At 56.9% G+C, this 18,508-nt stretch overlaps 6 protein-coding genes across 6 annotated transcripts; 3 read left to right on the top strand and 3 right to left on the bottom strand.

Moving 5' to 3' along the window:
• Positions 1-1,043: 1,043 nt before the first annotated feature.
• B0H18DRAFT_1126247 (AKAP7 2'5' RNA ligase-like domain-containing protein) lies at positions 1,044-2,875 on the bottom strand (the record flags this gene model as incomplete). Its single annotated transcript, XM_048035132.1, has 5 exons — positions 1,044-1,445; positions 1,514-1,575; positions 1,638-2,058; positions 2,119-2,135; positions 2,194-2,875. 5 exons carry the CDS (start codon positions 2,873-2,875, stop codon positions 1,044-1,046), a joined length of 1,584 nt encoding a protein of 527 aa, XP_047886008.1.
• Positions 2,876-4,728: 1,853 nt separating this feature from the next.
• Positions 4,729-7,717, top strand: B0H18DRAFT_1048923 (aspartic peptidase domain-containing protein). The gene is made up of 5 exons (XM_048030883.1): positions 4,729-5,108; positions 5,253-5,331; positions 5,381-5,567; positions 5,692-6,204; positions 6,257-7,717. The coding sequence occupies exons 1-5, from the start codon at positions 4,960-4,962 to the stop codon at positions 7,540-7,542; spliced, it is 2,214 nt and encodes a 737-aa protein (XP_047886007.1). The 5' UTR covers positions 4,729-4,959; the 3' UTR covers positions 7,543-7,717.
• A 2,428-nt stretch (positions 7,718-10,145) lies between these two features.
• B0H18DRAFT_960348 (uncharacterized protein) lies at positions 10,146-11,011 on the top strand (the record flags this gene model as incomplete). The annotated part of the gene is made up of 4 exons (XM_048042943.1): positions 10,146-10,154; positions 10,218-10,337; positions 10,390-10,768; positions 10,818-11,011. 4 exons carry the CDS (start codon positions 10,146-10,148, stop codon positions 11,009-11,011), a joined length of 702 nt encoding a protein of 233 aa, XP_047886006.1.
• A 1,445-nt stretch (positions 11,012-12,456) lies between these two features.
• Positions 12,457-13,118, bottom strand: B0H18DRAFT_1126244 (uncharacterized protein; the record flags this gene model as incomplete). Its single annotated transcript, XM_048035131.1, has 4 exons — positions 12,457-12,723; positions 12,776-12,882; positions 12,936-13,021; positions 13,075-13,118. The coding sequence occupies 4 exons, from the start codon at positions 13,116-13,118 to the stop codon at positions 12,457-12,459; spliced, it is 504 nt and encodes a 167-aa protein (XP_047886005.1).
• A 1,759-nt stretch (positions 13,119-14,877) lies between these two features.
• Positions 14,878-16,550, top strand: B0H18DRAFT_1126243 (uncharacterized protein; the record flags this gene model as incomplete). Its single annotated transcript, XM_048035130.1, has 9 exons — positions 14,878-15,135; positions 15,194-15,250; positions 15,277-15,421; positions 15,478-15,498; positions 15,563-15,705; positions 15,758-15,783; positions 15,852-15,876; positions 15,929-16,307; positions 16,357-16,550. 9 exons carry the CDS (start codon positions 14,878-14,880, stop codon positions 16,548-16,550), a joined length of 1,248 nt encoding a protein of 415 aa, XP_047886004.1.
• Positions 16,551-17,005: 455 nt separating this feature from the next.
• On the bottom strand, positions 17,006-18,251 carry B0H18DRAFT_960345 (uncharacterized protein; the record flags this gene model as incomplete). The annotated part of the gene is made up of 5 exons (XM_048042942.1): positions 17,006-17,527; positions 17,577-17,870; positions 17,930-18,052; positions 18,110-18,174; positions 18,221-18,251. 5 exons carry the CDS (start codon positions 18,249-18,251, stop codon positions 17,006-17,008), a joined length of 1,035 nt encoding a protein of 344 aa, XP_047886003.1.
• Between the last annotated feature and the right edge of the window lie 257 nt (positions 18,252-18,508).

The following is an 18,508-nucleotide window of genomic DNA, read 5'->3' as shown; positions in this document are numbered from 1 at the left end:
AACGAACAGCGTACGAGCTCAAGCCGCGGTTTTGGACCCTAGAATATCATTATTGTGCTCTTCCAACACCTCGGATACTTGCGTAAACTGCGCACCGATCAGTGGTGTGAGACTTACGCACACAAACGTTTAGTATTCGTAGCACTAGAGGTTGCCTGCGAGGTGCGTTCACTCGTGAGTTATCTCCGGGTCATCAACAAGTCGAAAGGAACTCAACGCAGCCATACACCGGAAGTGCTAGAATTTGAGTATGCGACTAATGTTGGGGCGAGTTATCGCCCCGAGACTCGGGCCCTTGACACGCCGTCATAAAGAGGACAGTGGGAGCCGCGGATGCCCTACATAACGTCGACTACCGAACCCGCGGTAAGTGTGGACTTGACAGGACCTTCCGACGCTTCGACGCCCACCGTGCATCCATCCATTGGTCGAATTTGACGCGTGAGTGTCCTAAGTCTCGTTGCACCTTTGAATGGCGGTCTGTCATGCGAACCTCAGAGAAGATGTACGTTCCTGTGACGACTAGCTCCGGTGCAATAAGTACCTCGACGCCACGAGGCAATATCCAACATATCCTGTAAGGACTATGCCCGTTCAATACTCGACGAGAAGACGGCCGATGCATGCTGAGGTGCGACCTTTCAGCGAGCGTGTCCACACCAAGCAAGGTGACGGACGTACATGCGAGCGACCGAAGTCCGCGCTTGATGCCTCGAATCTACCACGCGGTCCCACATCATCCACACGCTCATCGAGCCACAAGCCCAAGTGCGGTCTGAAAGGATGAGCTGCGGACGTGGAAGGGTACACCGGATGGAGAGGCCTAGCCCGCTCGCCAGAGACGCATCTGCGAGGCATGGGTTCCGTACTCGAAGGCAACGACGAGGAAGTGGACCGATACATTCAAGCCATGATACAACACGTACTGTACACTTTAATCGCTCGCTCGCCGTTCCATACCGAAGACATCATAACGCGCAGATCCCCTTCGCACGCTTTCGCTGTTTTGCAGACCCAGATCCACTCTTGTGTAGAGGCACCCTTCAGTCGAACGCGATCTTCCCGACGCACACATATTCCCCCTCAGGCCCGTGGCTCCCCATCTCGCAGATCTGTATCTCGTCCACGCCCCAAACGCCTAGGTCGACGCGGACAGGCTCCTGCTTCTTCGCGCCCTGGCCCGGTGGCCTCCCCTTCCCCTTGGCCTCCCCGTGCCCATTGGTAGTGTCCTCCGCGACGGCAGGCTCCGCCGCGTCTACTTCCGCCGCGACCTCAGCGTCGCCACTGCCGCCGTCGGCCGTGGATGCGACGGGGACAGTGAGCGAGTCCGGGTCGAGCGCGATCGCGCGGAGAGCGTCGGAGGCGCGGACGGACGTGAAGGAGAAGAAGGTACGGTATTTGGGGCGCGGTTTGCGATGTGCCGTGTTGACGATGGTGCAGTGGAGCTGGGATCGGACGAGAGCAAGTCGGACGAGTCGGTGAAGGGCGATCAGATGGTCTATGACGGACGTACCTTGAGCGGGCGGTTCTCGTCCACTACGAAACCAGCCGATGTAAACGACTTGTTCACGAATTCTGAGGAAGATGTGGGTCAGCAACTCGAGTAGTCAGTCCGTATACAGGGACAAGCAACGCACGCGCGACGGTCCACAACTTCTCCGCGAACTCGCCATCTTCAGGTGGTCCGACCCACATCACGTTAGCGCGATTGAAACTTCCCTTTCCTCCCCTAATGATATCCATCAAACCCAGCTCAACATGCAGCTTCTGTCCCGCAAGCAATTCTATGATGTCCGGCTTCAGACTCTCCAGATGGGCGATCGCGCTCGCCAGCGTCGGCTTCTGCGTGGGGGAACTCTGCTCAGCACCGTCGGAGGCTGCAGTTGCGCCCGATTGTTCTCCATTCGCGTTCTTCTGGAGAGACATGACGCCGAGTGTGAAGTGCAGCCGACGGGCAGGGACGACGACGCTCGGGTCGAGCCCGGTAATGGCGGGATCTGCGGCCAGGAGAGCGTCCGTGAAGGACGAAATGGTCTTTTGGAGATCTGCGTGGTGGCCCTATGTCGCATACGAATGTGAGGCCAGTCACTAACGATGCACAGATGCGGGCAAACGTACGATTGGGAGAGAGATGACTGCATGTATGCGCTGCGTTCAGCATAGGGTGGGAAGGATGAGCAGAGAAGTACGCACAGTGTGTCAAGTGTGGCCTTGGAGGTCGTTCCCTCTTCGTACGAGGAGGGCGAGCCTCCCTCGTCCCTTCGGCCTGTTCACCTTCGCCTGGCTGAGTATGGCCGTCTTCGGCAGGTGCAGCGCCCCTGCCCCTGCCCCTTCCACGTCGCCAACCCCGATACCCGCGTCGTCCTCCGCGCCTTCCGCGTCCGCGCTGACCCTGAGCGGGCTCTTCCTCTGCTGCGCCGCCCTCAACCTCTTCAGTAATCGGAATCTCCTCCGTCTCGATGATCTCGACGATCGACGCGGTCGTTTCGACCTCTCCGTACGGCTCTTCACTCGTTCCACCTTCGCCTGCCCCAGCCGCAGCACCGCGACCGCGGCCCCGCCCACGCGGCCTTCCTCTGCCCCTACCTCTGAAGCCTCCTCTTCCACGACCTCTGCCGCGACCACCAATCTGTGCTGATTCGAATGCTGCTTCGGTGTCCATGCGAGCGAGAGCCGAGAGGGCGATGCGAGGTGAAAAGAGGGGATGGATGTGGAAGGGGAGGAAGAGGGGCCGCGCGAAGACGGGGAGCATGCGCGTGGCCAGAGGCGAGGCCCATCGAGTCGCACGAACCTTGAGCTTGCGCTGCCAGTTGTGGCGCACCGCGGCCGAGTGCGGGGCGAGGAACGTGACCGTGTGTCCCAATTTGTCCTCCATTTTGATCCCCTCCGACCCGCTCGGAGCGGCCCGCTGCCCCGCCGCTTCGTCTCGATACACAAGTCCTGGCGTTGCCCCTCCCCAAAGTCCGTGGCGAGCAGACTCAGACGGGTCCTCTGCGCACCATTACAGCTGGCCCGTACAGCGACGACACATCGGAAGGCGGCCTGGCCATTGCGTTCATCGCTGCAAATCCTCGTCCCGGGGGCCGCCACGCTGGGCCGCTGGCTGCCCGCGTCAACACATATTAACATCGGGTCCTTCCGAGTCGCCTGCCTCCAAATGTTTGCATCGGCCACGGATAGGTCGTATGTTTCTCACCGTCGCGTCAATACTGGACTGTCAGCCGCAGGCCACGCTACGCATACAGCTCGGGAAGTTAGACAGCGAGACGGAAGATGAAGCCGCACTCACCTCTCTCTCGTGCGTGTTACGTCTCCCATGGGGACGCCAGTGGTCACTCATTCTTTAGATTCGATCCGACGACGCGTCGGGTCCCTCTCATAGAGCGAAACGTGCGAGACATCACCACCCGCGTCTCTATCATGGTGCGTTTCCCTTGTCGGTCCGTTCACAAACATCCGGAAGGCGTGCAGCACGGGGAATGGTAACGCAGCATTGCTGCCGAGGGAAAGAATTGTCTGCGTGTGCCAGGTATGTTCCCATCTCGCGCTTGAAGTTGAGCACCGAGGTCGTGTTGCTCGGCAGGATGACTCGCACGCCCGTTCAGGTGGCAGTCCGACTTTTACGCTATACGGGGCGTTGCGGCGCTCGTGATCCGTCCGACAGGGCGACAAATTCATTTACGACGTGCGTGTCGCCCATGACATTCGTATCTAACACGCATCGTCATGCGCTCAAGACAAACGGTCTACCTTCGTACGTCCCCAATGCGCTCAGATCCGACCGTTCGTTTGCATAATCCGCAAGCCCGATCGTCGCCGACGCTCACCCGCACCGTGCCTTGCTCGTCCCGCGCATAATGACCTCGGGGTTCGTCGTTCCTGGGCCCCAGACCTGACTCGCCCCGAGAGCGCGTTGCCGGTGCCGTTCAACATGACAGGGCAGACGCTCGCCAGCCGCCAAGACAGACCCCGTGCGAGCCCATCCGTTGCTGATAACCCATCTCTGTGCGCTCAGCTTGCCCTCAGCCCTCGACTCATCAGGAGGTAGATTGCGGCGTTCGAATCCCGACCTGTTCAGCTGGTCCGAAAGCTGTCGGAGCGACGGTGGCTGCGCGCAACGGTCCAGGTATGTTTTCATGTATGTATAACTCCTGAGGGAGTCGTTATCGTCGCGCTAATGACCTACTCAGGATGCTATTCATGTTTTGAACTCCCATGTCGTTACGGCGACGGACTGGGATGATTGCAGCAGAGCACATCAGTTCGCGAGAGCAACGAGAGACGGAGATGCTATTACACTGCTTCTGTCAAACGAAGACTGAAGGCGTAGGTATGGATGCCGGTGCTAGCCTCGATGCGGCAAAGGCGGGCACATCCGGAGTATTGTAATACGGGGAACATACGCCGTCGAGAGCGCGCCCAGAAATTCTGAATGAAAGGAAGAGTGCCGTCGGCGCGAAGGTCATTGTGGCGAGCCGCACCAGAGTGCTCTTTCTGCGTATGTCGACTTATGTATTCTCGAGCGCGTTGTGTCATTCGCGTCGTTCTTTCGACGGGTCGAATTCGAGACTTTGCGGTGGCGCAGTGCAACGACCTGAGTGCGCTTGTCGTGAGAAGGCGCGCGCCGCGGAGATGGAGGTTGAAAAGTACGACATACGGATTAGGTAACGCCCAGCCGGGCGTGAGTGTGCGGGTTGTCGGTTAGCGAGAACGCGGATGAGATCTGGCCATGGACAGTTCGTGCTGGGGCCGCCCAGGTGCGGTTACTTCTGACCGCACTACAACCTATATCTATTGCTTCCTCTCCTCGCCCCGCGTCATTCCTTCTTCGAATTCACGCCATTCTTTCAGTCTATCCCCCTCTGATAACTTGCTGCATCGCTAACGGACAACGACTCGGACGACCTCGCAAACATCAATATCATTTTTCAACACTCACAGGCCTACTTCGACTGCCCGATGCGCGTCCCTGTTGCTACCACGTCGCGCACGAAGACTCCGTCATGGAAGGGGAAGGAGCGGGAGACGGTCGTTGAAAGAGAAGGCTCAGGAGGCAGCAACGGCGTCGTGCTGCCGTTACAGCTCTTGACCGAGTCGATGTATCAATCGTGAGTGTTCCGTCTCGACGTCGCGCCACCTGGCTTTGAAGTTTGCGAACACTCGATCGACATCAAAAAGCGAGCGAGTAGGAACTGCAAGCCGAGCGGAGCGCGCGTTTCGTACGCGGGTCCATGAGCTGAACAAACTCGTAGTGTCTATACTCTCCCTGTCCTCGTCGGCGGTGGCCGCCAAAACCTCTCCCTCCAAGTAGATACCGGTTCTGCTGACTTGGTGCGTGATCTCTGTATTCCCCTATTCGTTCGATACTGATTGACTGTAGTGGATCGCGTCTACGTCCTGCTCAAGCTCGCCATGTAGCGGCACTGGCGGCCACCTCTACGACCCCTCTACGGCTACAGCCGCCGACGACTCCTTCGCGCTATCCTACCTCCGAGGCTCAGTATCCGGCGATATAGTATGGGATGCCGTCTCGCTCGGCGGATACAACATCACAAACCAGGCGCTAGGTGCGTAGAATTAGACCGCGCATCGCGTCCAATAAGTTGATTGTTTGCCCACCTCATCCCTGTGCCCTATCGTCTTGCCCTTCGTCTTCCGTCTTGCCCTTGACCACACCATCTCGCCATGCAGCCGCCGTCTCGTCCGTAGACGGCGAACCGCTCGATCCCCTCTACAGCGGTATCCTCGGACTCGCCCTCCCCGCCGACTCGTCCATCTACCTCAGCATCGGCAATGACGAAGGCAACGCCCTCGCCGCCAATCTCTTCGGCATGACATCCTCCGCCAGCGCGCCGTCCGCGCCGTTCCTCTCCCTGTCTCTCGGACGTCCCGGCTTCAATGACGTCCCCTCCGTTCTCGGCGTCGGCCTCCACCCATCAGAGCTCGTGCCCGATCCGAGCAAGGTCGAGTACCGCGACCTCGTCACGAACTACAACTACGACCAGTTTTGGGCGACGAGCGTGCGGGATATTACAGTTTGGGTTGACGGCAAGGCGAAGGTGATCGCCCTGGGTGACTCGACGTCGGGCGCGACGTATCCCACTGCGGTGCTCGACTCGGGGACGCCGGTCATTCTGGCGTCACCGGTTATAGCCAGCGGGATATATGCTGCCCTTGGGATGACAGCTGCGTCTGACGGAACTTGTGAGTGGAGATCGTCGATCTTCTGCCTTCTGTCGTTCTAATCGCAGGGTAGATTACATCCCTTGCACGACCCCGATCAACATGACGATCACTCTCGACGACCGCACCCAGATCCCCCTCCATCCTCTCGATCTCTCGACCTCCTCGTCCACCGCCGGATCGTACTGCATGGGTATGATCCAGTCCACCGCGCAAATGACCTCTTCCGTCCACGTCCCCGACGTCGTGCTCGGGGTACCTTTCCTGCGCAGCGTGTACATGGTCATGGCCTACGAAAACCCCGACGAAGGTGGTACCTTCTCGAGCGATGACACCTACCAGCACGCCGGCGAGCAGGCCAACCCCCAGCTCGGCCTCATGGCGCTCACGAACGCCACGCAGGCGATCAAGGAGTTCAACCAGACCAGGCTTGGCGGTGGCGCGTCTGGCTCGTCCACGGGCTCAGGCTCGGGGACTCACGGGAAGAAGCTTTCCGTCGGCATCGACGTCCTCCTCGGCTGCGTCGGCTTCCTCGTCCTCTGCGCGGTCATCTTCGTCGCCCGCTGGTTGTACTACAAGCGCAAGTGGCGCCGCGTGCCCGGCGACTTCGAGAGCGACAACAAGGACCTCCCGGACGTTCGATATACCCTCGCACGGCACAGTTCTATGACGGACAGGTACAGTATGGCCGACAGTAGCAAGTCGCCGCCGAGGAGGCCGACACCGCTCCGTAACGCCTCGTCGTACTATGGCGAGGCGGACGCACTTGGTTTCCTGTCCTCGATGCCGAACGGGGCGACCGAACGCACTGGGGAGCGGAGGCACGACGAGGGCCCAGCGCGGGCTAGCGTCGCGTCGTGGGACTCGTTCTGCATGAGTCAAACCAAGCCCTCAGGATCCCCTTACGCGTATCAGCGGGCTGGGCTCGACAGCCCGCCCGGCTCGCCTGGCCTACCGTTGCCGGAGGGTGGTCGGGGTAGCGTGGTCTCGGGTGACGCGTCTTCTCCTGCAGCATCGCATCGACGGCTGGAGAGCGACGAGTCACTGGCAGTGCCGTTGTTGGCGCATACACGGACACCTTCGTCCGGCGGCGGGGTTGCGCGTTCGGAAGACCTCGCTGACTACGGGTTGCACCTCAGGCCACAGGCCCCGACGCGACGGCCGGGGTACGAGCGGATGACGAGTTTCACCTCCGCAGATTTGGATGGCGCGCAGCGCAGCGGCGTTGTCGGGGAGGATCAAGATGCAGGTGAACATCGGGATGCGCATCCTGTGTTCTCGCAGCAGCGGGTTGAAAGCGACCATTCATGTAGTGAGTTGGATCGGACATTGCCGCCGTCGTGTGTAACAGAATCATAGCACTGATCTCGAGTGTGTATATACTATAAGTATGCTTTGCATCGCTTGGATAAGTGGACTTGTTTGCTAGTCGTTCCTCGGTCTCGGTATCTAAGTAGTGTAGGACCTGGACTTTGACTGCTGTCTCTCATTGAGTTTATTGCTAATGGTGTATTCTACCTGCTGTGCTTACCTACTCGACACTGCACATACTCCGAAGACATTGTCTTGTGTTATCTCGTGAGCTCGACATTGAGGGTGAGTATATTAGGCATTCTGCCATTGAAAACCTGGCATGTGCCATGTTACAAGGTCATTTCATTGTTCAATTTAGTGTTCTGTATAAAACTTGAACAAGGTTTCAAACGGTATGTAAGAAAGTGTAGCCGCCAGGTAACTTTTTGACATGGGGTTTCTTACATTTAAAACAGCTCACGTGATTCTAGTCTTCGCGCTGTTTCTCATTTATGGTCGTGTCTGTGAGTCTATTATGATTATAGGGGATTTTCGACCAATGTTCGGGGTCAGGGCGGGGTCAGGGCGAGGTTTTCACAAAAAACTGGACCTCTGCACATGAGGAACACCCAACAATTTCCTGTTTCCTTACCCGCACTCGCGCTACATGTGCCATTGCGGGTAAACGACCACTGTCCGAGACTGTTACCCGCACTCGCGCTACAGCGCAGATGCGGGTGAATAGAGGGATCATTACTCTACACAACACACTAACACAGTACAGTAATAATATAGCTACGTCAATGATTCATGTGTCACTCATGCACTTACTACCGAATACCCATTTTGTAGGGGTATTTTACCCCCTTTCGCACTGCCGGCACGAGTGCGGGTAAAGAAGCTTACGAATGAGTCATTTACCTGCACTCGCGCTGATGGCGCCAATGTGGGTAACAACACACTAATTATGTGACATGTTACCCGCACTCGCGCTGGCGACGCAAGTGCGGGTAAATAACAATAGAATTACATGAACAGTACCTGCACTCGCGCCGGCGACGCGAGTGCGGGTAGTTGTAGTACAATTTGATGTACCGTTACCCGCACTCGCATCGCCGGCGCGAGTGCGGGTAAATAACGATAGACCGGATCCATTGATCTTAATCGGTATCTTTACCCGCACTCGCGCTGTCAGGTCAGAAATGTTTTCCGCTGCGGTTCACCGGGTATGGACAATACCGGGCTATCACAGTTGTTCGTTGTGGAGGGGGAACTCAAGTAGGTTGTTATCTGTGAAGTGAGTTAGTAGAAACAGTTTCCTTACTTACCACAAGTAGGTTGACTGCTCAGTGGACGTGAAGTATATCGTGGACGTGAAGTGATGTGACTGAATACGTGAGCTGATCAGCAACCTGGTTTGACGAGGGCGTGGACGTGACTAGACGAGAATGATAGTACTGATTATGGATCACAGCTTACCGAGCAAGTTTCACTAGTTTAGCTCAACAGAGGCTTACAGTCACACTTAGACTTTGGGCTCACTGTACTCTATTGCTAGGCTAGGAGTGGCTTGCACTACACCGCAGACTTGGCAGCGACACGACTTGTCTGAGCTTTGTCTGGGGGTAACTTGCTTGCCTCTCCCTGCCACTTCGCAGGTCCTTATATACATGAGGAATACGCTGATCTAATACTAATTACATGTGTTGAGTCATCCCTTAGTCATTCTCCACAAGCTGAGTCATTTGGGGTGGCTGTGTGTTCATCTGACTCGTTGCACCCCAATACACTGCCACGGGCCCACTCTGGTTAGGGGTTAGGTGGTTTAATCGCCTGAACACGCCGCGAAGCGGCGTTAGACTGAGGAGGTGGCGGTAGAGGCCAAGGGACAAGAGCGCAGTGGGGATCCACAGCGCGACCCTTTCGGCTTATATGCCTCATCAGGTCCCTTTGGTATTGTTTAGTCACGTTTACCTGTACAGTACCACAACAAGCCCGATTATAGGGGCTTTTTGACCAATCCTTAGGGTGAGGATGGGGTGAGGATGGGTGAGGAAGGCATTTTCACGTTCTGAGCATTAAACGTCTCACCCTCGCAGCATGAATCTCAGCGTGCATAACCCGCGTTCGCGCCATGGCGCGACTGCGGATGCGAGGTACTCTTACCCGCGTTGGCGTCATGACGCGAACGCGGGTAACATGCAGTCTCCGTTTGAGTCTGCGACTGCCTTCTGCCAGTCACCCTTACCCGCAATCGCGCCATGGCGCGATTGCGGATGAGTCCACACATCCATTGCCTTGTTTGGCAAGTCCGAGCGCCCGCCCGATCCCAGAGGCACCGACTTGTTCGTGTGCCCTGGTGCACAGAGGGCATGCATCTGTGGTGTACCACATCATCCATTACACCCTCCGCATGCGGCGTCCATTCCATGTTGTGCGTCAGTGATGTGCAGTGACAGGGGAGGCGAGATCACATCAGCCACCTGCTCAGCCACTGACGGGCGCTCACACGATCTCCTGCCCACAACCACCATCTCCCGCCTCTCCTGCCTCCTGTCTCCCTCTCTTTTACATCCAGCAAGCCCACCGCGCCCTGGGGTGATGTGCGTACCTGCGCATGAAGACAGCCGACACGGAGATTGTGTGCGCGTAAGGTAGGTGCACGCAAGATGACCTCTGTGAGTGCGAAACACCGTGGTACGTGGGTTCCTTTTTTATCTCAATGCTTACTGACTTGTAAGCTGGTCGAGGCCGCGCGGTGCAAGCGGTGTGTGAATGACGGGCGAGATGAGTGTAGGGTGCCCTTCGCGAAGACGTGCTGTCACCGCTGTATGAGGAGGAAGGTCAACTGCTCGCTCACGGTAAGTCATGTTGTATTTCTGTCTTTCTCTGTGACGCGCTCACTCGCTACAGGACCAACGAGCCTCTGAGGCGGTTGACTCGCCGCGCGCGTCCCTGGCACCTGTGCTGCAGAATAATTCCGCACCCGACTCTCTACCACGTGCACGCTCGTCATCGCGTTCGCCCGCGCCTTCTCCATCGCATTCGCCCTCGCGTTCTGTCACTCGCTCGACGCCCGCATCGCCGCCCAACGTTGTATCCGACTCATCATCCCCGCTGCCGGCTGGGCGTATCGCATCTGCACAGTCGCAGTCGCCCGCTTCTTCTGCAAGCCCATCGACCGTCTCAGTGGCGCAGATGATGGACGTGGATCCTGTGTCGCCAGGAACATCAAGCAGTGTTGACGCGGGTGCTGGGCCTTCGAGCTTTGGAGCCCATCGTGTCGCGAGACGTAAGTGTTCATTCTTTGATTGAGAAACGGAACACTCATGCTGGTACAGGCAAACTCAACGAGCTCGACACCAATGCGATCATCCGCGATGTCAAGCGATCATCGGATCTCCCTATGGCCGAACGATTGAACGTCCATCAGGGGGTGATCGCGCGGCTCATCAACGAGGTCGCGAGATTGCGGGGTGCCCTTCAGGCGACGAAGAAGAAACGTGCTCGGTACGGGGGTGATGAAGATGATTGAGTAGGAAGGTCGGGATAGTGTATCGCATCGTGCATGTATGTAAACCACTTATACACCTATTTAGCAATGGGATTGCTAATTTTAGTCAAGGCCTATGGTCTTGAGACTTTGCACAGACGTAGATGCCCCCCAGGGGGGGCCATAGCCAAAAAAGCTAAGACATTGGCGGTACCGTTCTCGAGCACACCGCCGCCAAACTTGGGGCCCCGAACCCATGTTAAGCGCCGAACCTCGGGCATGGTTCGGCCCCCCTCAGTAGTCATAATAAGTGTTCTAATGCCTCTATAGAGTGTGTTTGTATTGCTCACCATGGGTTCGGCACTCTTGCGGTGGGTTCCGTCAGCCTGCTGCACCCTGTCCTGAGCCTTCTAATGTATGAACCCTGGCTACACACAAGGCCTTTACCACCTGTCTGTGCACTGCACAGGGTGGGTTCGGCACTGGGGGTGGGTTCGGTCAGATTTATACACCTATTTAGCAATGGGATTGCTAATTTTAGTCAAGGCCTATGGTCTTGAGACTTTGCACAGACGTAGATGCCCCCCAGGGGGGCCCATAGCCAAAAAAGCTAAGACATTGGCGGTACCGTTCTCGAGCACGCCGCCGCCGAACTTGGGGCCCCGAACCCATGTTAAGCGCCAAACCTCGGGCATGGTTCGGCCCCCCTCAGTAGTCATAATAAGTGTTCTAATGCCTCTATAGAGTGTGTTTGTATTGCTCACCATGGGTTCGGCGCTGTTGCGGTGGGTTCGGTCAGGCTGCTGCACCCCATCCTGAGCCTTCTAATGTATGAACCCTGGCTACACACAGGGCCTTTACCACCTGTCTGTGCACTGCACAGGGTGGGTTCGGCACTGGGGGTGGGTTCGGTCAGATTATGGGTGCATGTCCAATACATCTCCATGCCCCTATATTACTTGGCTGTTGTGTTCTAGGTGTTCTTGGCAGCATGGTGCATGTGTGTCAGTGAAGTTCGGTCAGGGTTCGGGTCAGGTTCGGCGTGAGTTCCATGTGAAGCTGTTGACTCGCGTTAGCATCTATGGAGTGCCTGAGGCTGAATCCCGCTGTACAGCACTGGTGTTCGGCTGGGTTCGGCTGGTTCGGCTGGGTGTTTGCACCAAGCCCAGCACTCAATACAGGTCTCTGTGGGTCATTCCCGCATTGCAGGGCAGAGTTCCGAGGCACAAGTCCAACATGTTCGGCTCGGTTCGGGTCGGGTTCGGCCGACCTCCAATATGCAATATGATGCATATTTCAGTGTCTCATGGGCGGTACAGAGCTCGTAGTGGTAAACCCATGGTGCTCCCATGTACTTTGCACAGGTTCGGCTCAGGTTCGGCCGGCTCATGCTGACACGCAGTCAGACAGCCATGAGTACATTGTTTTGCGCAGATCACACTGGTATTACAATTACAAAATGAAGGAAGACACATCAAATCAAGACATCAAGCACCCTCCTCCTCAGGCTCACTGAGCTCTGAGCTCTTGCGCACACCACGGTTGCGCAAATCCTGCTTGAATGGAGTGTGGCGGGCAATATCCAAGCTGGCATGCCTCTCGTTAGCATGGCGAGCCACCACGTACACCCCGTCCTCAACTGGCAGCTGGGTACGCTCGACAAAAGGCATTGCGGCGGCCTCTTGGGGGGTCGGCAGCCCGTCCCACAACTCCTTCTTTGGAAGGGTGAAGAACCACTGTTCCTCATACCCCTCCTGTATGGGTTGGCGTGTGAGAGCACGAACACAAACAGAAACAGACACTCACATTGTGGAAGTGGGCCCTGGGGGTGCCGTCCGGGGGGCCGCCGTGCTCAACTATGAGGCCATCCCAGTTGATGCCAAAGTCGTATGCCTCCCTCTTGGTGACGTAGTCTGTGGCATCCCTTTCAGATGCAGACCATGACAGTGAGACGTTGAAGACTCACCGATGAGCCCAAAGGGCATCATGCACTCATAGCGAGCACCGAACACGCGACTGGTGCTTGTCATGGCCTCAAAGTACGGGTCCCAGCTGTGAAGCCAGGTCATCAGTCATGTCTTCACCATTCAGTACACCGGACTTACTCGGGACCCGAGCCTTTCATCATTTTGCGGTACTTCTTCGGCATGTCTTCAATGACCTGCTCAAGGTCCTTCTTTGTGTACGCCCAAAGAATAATGACCTACAACTAGTGCTGCGCCAATAATGGGTCAATATTAGAAACCCCTACTGCCAGTTATTTTAATAGTGACCCTGGGGTTTTGACACCCTCACTGTTTAGAGGACCCTTTGAAGGGCTTAGAAACATATTTTCGTTATTTATGGTTTATTATTTAGGGTCCAGTTGGATTACTTAATTTAATTAAGTTCAAATTGGAAAGAATATTGTGTGGGCCCAATTCGACTCAATGTCCCCATGGTGCCCCATGGCCTAAAATGTGTCTTATGATCCCCCAACTCCTGTCTAAGCACACAATGCCCAGGGTGTAGGTATTATAGGGGCTTTTTGACCAATCCTTAGGGTGAGGATGGGGTGAGGATGGGTGAGGAAGGCATTTTCACGTTCTGAGCATTAAACGTCTCACCCTCGCAGCATGAATCTCAGCGTGCATTAACCCGCGTTCGCGCCATGGCGCGACTGCGGATGCGAGGTACTCTTACCCGCGTTCGCGTCATGACGCGAACGCGGGTAACATGCAGTCTCCGTTTGAGTCTGCGACTGCCTTCTGCCAGTCACCCTTACCCGCAATCGCGCCATGGCGCGATTGCGGATGAGTCCGCACATCCATTGCCTTGTTTGGCAAGTCCGAGCGCCCGCCCGATCTCACAGGCACCCACCGACTTGCTCGTGTGCCACAGAGGGCATGCATCTGTGGTGTACCACATCATCCATTACACCCTCCGCATGCAGCGTCCATTCCGTGTTGTGTGTCAGTGATGTGCAGTGACAGGGCAGGCGAGATCACGTCAGCCACCTGCTCAGCCACCGACGGGCGCTCACACGATCTCCTGCCCACAACCACCATCTCCCGCCTCTCCTGCCTCCTGCCTCCCTCTCTTTTACATCCAGCAAGCCCACCGCACCCTGGGGTGATGTGCGTACCTGCGCATGAAGACAGCCGACACGGAGATTGTGCGCGCGTAAGGTACGTGCACGCAAGATGACCTCTGTGAGTGCGAAACACGGTCGCCCGCAAGTTGATAACGCGGCAGACGAGTATACATCAGCAGAGTGTCCTTGTTTCGAGACACACGACAAGCTCACCTCCCGATGTTCTGGATGATTCGCCATACCGACGGGTTGCTCGCGACAGGACTCGCTCGAGAGTGTGCATCAAACCACCTGCCCGGGCTGTTGCTCGTATTACTGGGTACGCCTCGATGATCATTGCGGCACCCTATCGGTGCGCCCTGTGTGTTTCTATCCGCGCGATTGCGAATAGGCACACTGTCCTTGTTTTCATCGTCTACCCGCGCTTGCGCCACGGCGCGAACACAGGTACTGTGCACTGTTCTGAGAGACTCTCAGACGTACTTGTGAATGCTCTTTACCCGCGAACGCGGGTAAGTGCACTGTTTGTGTCAAGGTTTTCTGGGACGTAAACGTAGGTGCAAGTATAATATTATTTTGTATAGTAAGCAGAGTGCCAGGCAATCAAGGAATTTAATTCAAAGGATGCCCCTGGTAGGGTACTCCGAGTATGTTATCCGCAATTGCGCCACGGCGCGATTGCGGGTAAGAGTACACGTGAGCACCAGCATCGCTTCTCGCACGTGGTGTATCGCTTCAACCAGGCGTGCAGCGCGTGCGCGCCGTGTGGACTGGTCTGTCCGCACCGCTGCCGTTTCCACTGCCCAATCCCACTGTCAATCTTGCTCGCATCACTATGGTCGGTACCTACGACCTCCAACAATTTGCGCTTGCTCAGTGCGCATTCACCATCAATCACGCTGACCTCACGGACAACACGCGGAAAGCGGCTTTTGGCCGCGTGCACAACATGTACATTTTCACGGACTTACCGCCGCAGCCCAGCGAATGGACCGCTAAGCAACTCAAGGCGCTCAACCGCCTGTTGCGGTCGTTGCTCAACAGCGCTGTCTCGTGGGACGCATTCCAGTACATCGTCCAGCACCACATCCTGGTAAGTCAAGCTTTCGTGTTGCCGCGAGATACCGCCGCGCTAAACGACACGTTGACAGACCGACCCGTGGCTCATGTCGCTGAAACAGTCAAATCAATATGACCAGTTCCCCCTTGTGCTCGCGACCTGCTTCAATGGCAGTACCGGACCGCAGAGGGCAACTTCCCGAACACGATGGAGGAATACTTCATGTGGAGGCGCATACCGTACGTCACCCTCGAAGAGGACAGCTCGCGCGAGACCAGGAGCGCGTCTCTCGCGCTGTTCTTGAAGCAGTGGTGGATCCGTAAGTCCTCATGTGTTGCGCGACTATGGACTCACGCGCGAGCTGCTCGACTGCAGGCAACGACCGTGTCAGGTCCGGTAAGCGGTTGCTTACCGCTCTCCATTGGCCAGCCGCACTGACCAGTCGCTCGATCAATCCCAGGTGGACCGCCTCTCTCACATGAGGCCAACGACTTCGACTTCAGCCGTGTGTCGGACGCAGAGCGCGCCACGGCAAGGGAAGAACAACGAAGGCATCGCAGCCCCAGGGAGCATTCCCCGCTGCCGCCAATGCTCGACAACGTGGTACGTGGTTCCTTTTTATCTCAATCGCAGCCAATGCTTACTGACTTGTAAGCTGGTCGAGGCCGCGCGGTGCAAGCGGTGTGTGAATGACGGCGAGATGAGTGTAGGGTGCCCTTCGCGAAGACGTGCTGTCACCGCTGTATGAGGAGGAAGGTCAACTGCTCGCTCACGGTAAGTCATGTTGTATTTCTGTCTTTCTCTGTGACGCGCTCACTCGCTACAGGACCAACGAGCCTCTGAGGCGGTTGACTCGCCGCGCGCGTCCCTGGCACCTGTGCTGCAGAATAATTCCGCACCCGACTCTCTACCACGTGCACGCTCGTCATCGCGTTCGCCCGCGCCTTCTCCATCGCATTCGCCCTCGCGTTCTGTCACTCGCTCGACGCCCGCATCGCCGCCCAACGTTGTATCCGACTCATCATCCCCGCTGCCGGCTGGGCGTATCGCATCTGCACAGTCGCAGTCGCCCGCTTCTTCTGCAAGCCCATCGACCGTCTCAGTGGCGCAGATGATGGACGTGGATCCTGTGTCGCCAGGAACATCAAGCAGTGTTGACGCGGGTGCTGGGCCTTCGAGCTTTGGAGCCCATCGTGTCGCGAGACGTAAGTGTTCATTCTTTGATTGAGAAACGGAACACTCATGCTGGTACAGGCAAACTCAACGAGCTCGACACCAATGCGATCATCCGCGATGTCAAGCGATCATCGGATCTCCCTATGGCCGAACGATTGAACGTCCATCAGGGGGTGATCGCGCGGCTCATCAACGAGGTCGCGAGATTGCGGGGTGCCCTTCAGGCGACGAAGAAGAAACGTGCTCGGTACGGGGGTGATGAAGATGATTGAGTAGGAAGGTCGGGATAGTGTATCGCATCCTGCATGTATGTAAACCACATGTACTACCACTTCTTGAGCATGCCCACATATTGTTTCATTTATCTGACCACCGAACTACGCGCACTCGATCAACGATCTGAGACGTGCGAATAATTAACATGCTACCCGCACTCGCGCCGTGGCGCGAGTGCGGGTACAAATCTGCGGCAGCTCGACGGATTTTGATGGTTCCAAACGGCAGGTACGATCACGTCAATTCATTCATTTTAGCGAGCGATACTACGACCTCCCACAGTCAACAAATACATTTACAGTAGTTACGCGCAGTGTCACGAGTGAATCGATCTACCCGCGTTCGCGCCACGGCGCGAACGCGGGTAACGACAATGTGAAGGGATGCGATGGTGTTACCCGCGTTCGCGCCGTGGCGCGAGTGCGGGTAGTTGCACCGTTTTCAATACAAGTCACTTCCGCATCTTCCTGACGTCCTTCGAGAGCTTCGCGAGGCGGGACTCGAGCGTCGCGGTGCGCTGGTTGCTGTCCTCAAGGTCGCTCTCGAGCTTTGCGACCTTGCGCTCGAGAACAGCGACCCTGCGCTCCGCCGCCTCTACCTTGTTGGCGGCGTAATGCGCATTGTCCCCGCCGGCCTTCGCAATCTCCAAGGCGAGCTTGCTGCGGTCTGTCGCGAGACTGGCTTCTTCAGCCGCGAGCTCGTACCGGTCCATCCCCGTGCTCCTTCGCGGCTTGCTGAGCCATTTGCGAGTGAGCTCCGGCTCGGCCCTAACCTCGCGATCATTTGCCTCTTTCTCCGCTTCGCTATCCTCCGTGTCATCCTCGGCACTATCATCTTCACCGTCGATCTCGTCCTCGTCCGTGGCGGTGACTCCTACCGCACCTGTGCCCCCGTCCGCATCCTCGTCCAACTCGTCGACACTTTCATTGCTACTGGTGGGCCGAACGCTCGCGGGCGAGCGCGAAGCATCGGACTGAATCGGAAGGTGAGTGAGAGGAAGTAGCGAGTGTAAATCGACGTACCGGTACGAAAGACGTAGCATCAGAGGTGCGCCGACGGCGCTTGCGGCTGGGCCCCGCACGCAGCGACGTGTCAGACCTCTCACTCTCGTCACGCGAGCTGCGTTGGGCCCGCGACGCAACGGCTTTTCCCTTGTGCGTGGATCCGCGCCTCCCGGTCTGTGGAGCTTTCTTGGGGACGCTGAGCCACTTCTTGCGCATGCCTGCCGGAACCTCCATGTTCTCGGTTTCTTCATTTGGCGCGTACGTCGCGGTACCATCTTCGGCCACGGTGATGAGGCCCAGGCGAATGTAGTTCTACGAGTGAAACGATGTGATGTCGGCCGGTGCGAACGCGTCATTGTTGACCAACTCACACTTATGGTACACTTCCGCTTGCGCGTGTCTTGGCAGTACTGACACCTTACACTCCTTGCGCGTATCTTGCACTGCTGGAGGTTGTCTTTCTTGCAGCATGCGCACCGGAGGTCACCGGTCAACTGGCATGTGCGACGGTCAGCAAAATACATCGGCAAGTATCAAGGTGTTCCTCTCACAATTGCAACGAAGTCATCCGTCGCGCTGGGGCCTCTAGACGCGTTGACCGTACCGCGCCCTACGTCTATTATAAGATCCATGATCGCGCAACACAGGAGTGCATTACATACCGGACGTCTCGTCTGGCACATTTGGTTCCATGCTCTGTGGTGAGTGATGATTAGATGTGCGGGAAGTGCAGGCCTCGCGAGGCCGATCAGCTGATCCGCGCGGTAGACCGCTGCCCGATTAAGCAAGATCGTGTTTAATACTGGATTAGTACTATGGGGTCCAACTCATCCGCGCGAGACTGTACGTGAACTGTACGCTTACCCGCACTCGCGCCACGGCGCGAGTGCGGGTAAAATTACGGTCTACATTGGTGTAGGGCTGTTACCCGCACTCGCGCTGTGGCGCGA

Source organism: Fomitopsis serialis, assembly GCF_022376445.1.
Source record: "Fomitopsis serialis strain Sig1Antser10 chromosome Unknown B0H18scaffold_189, whole genome shotgun sequence".
NCBI classification, from domain to species: domain Eukaryota; kingdom Fungi; phylum Basidiomycota; class Agaricomycetes; order Polyporales; family Fomitopsidaceae; genus Fomitopsis; species Fomitopsis serialis.
This window is presented reverse-complemented; position numbering and strand designations above follow the sequence as displayed.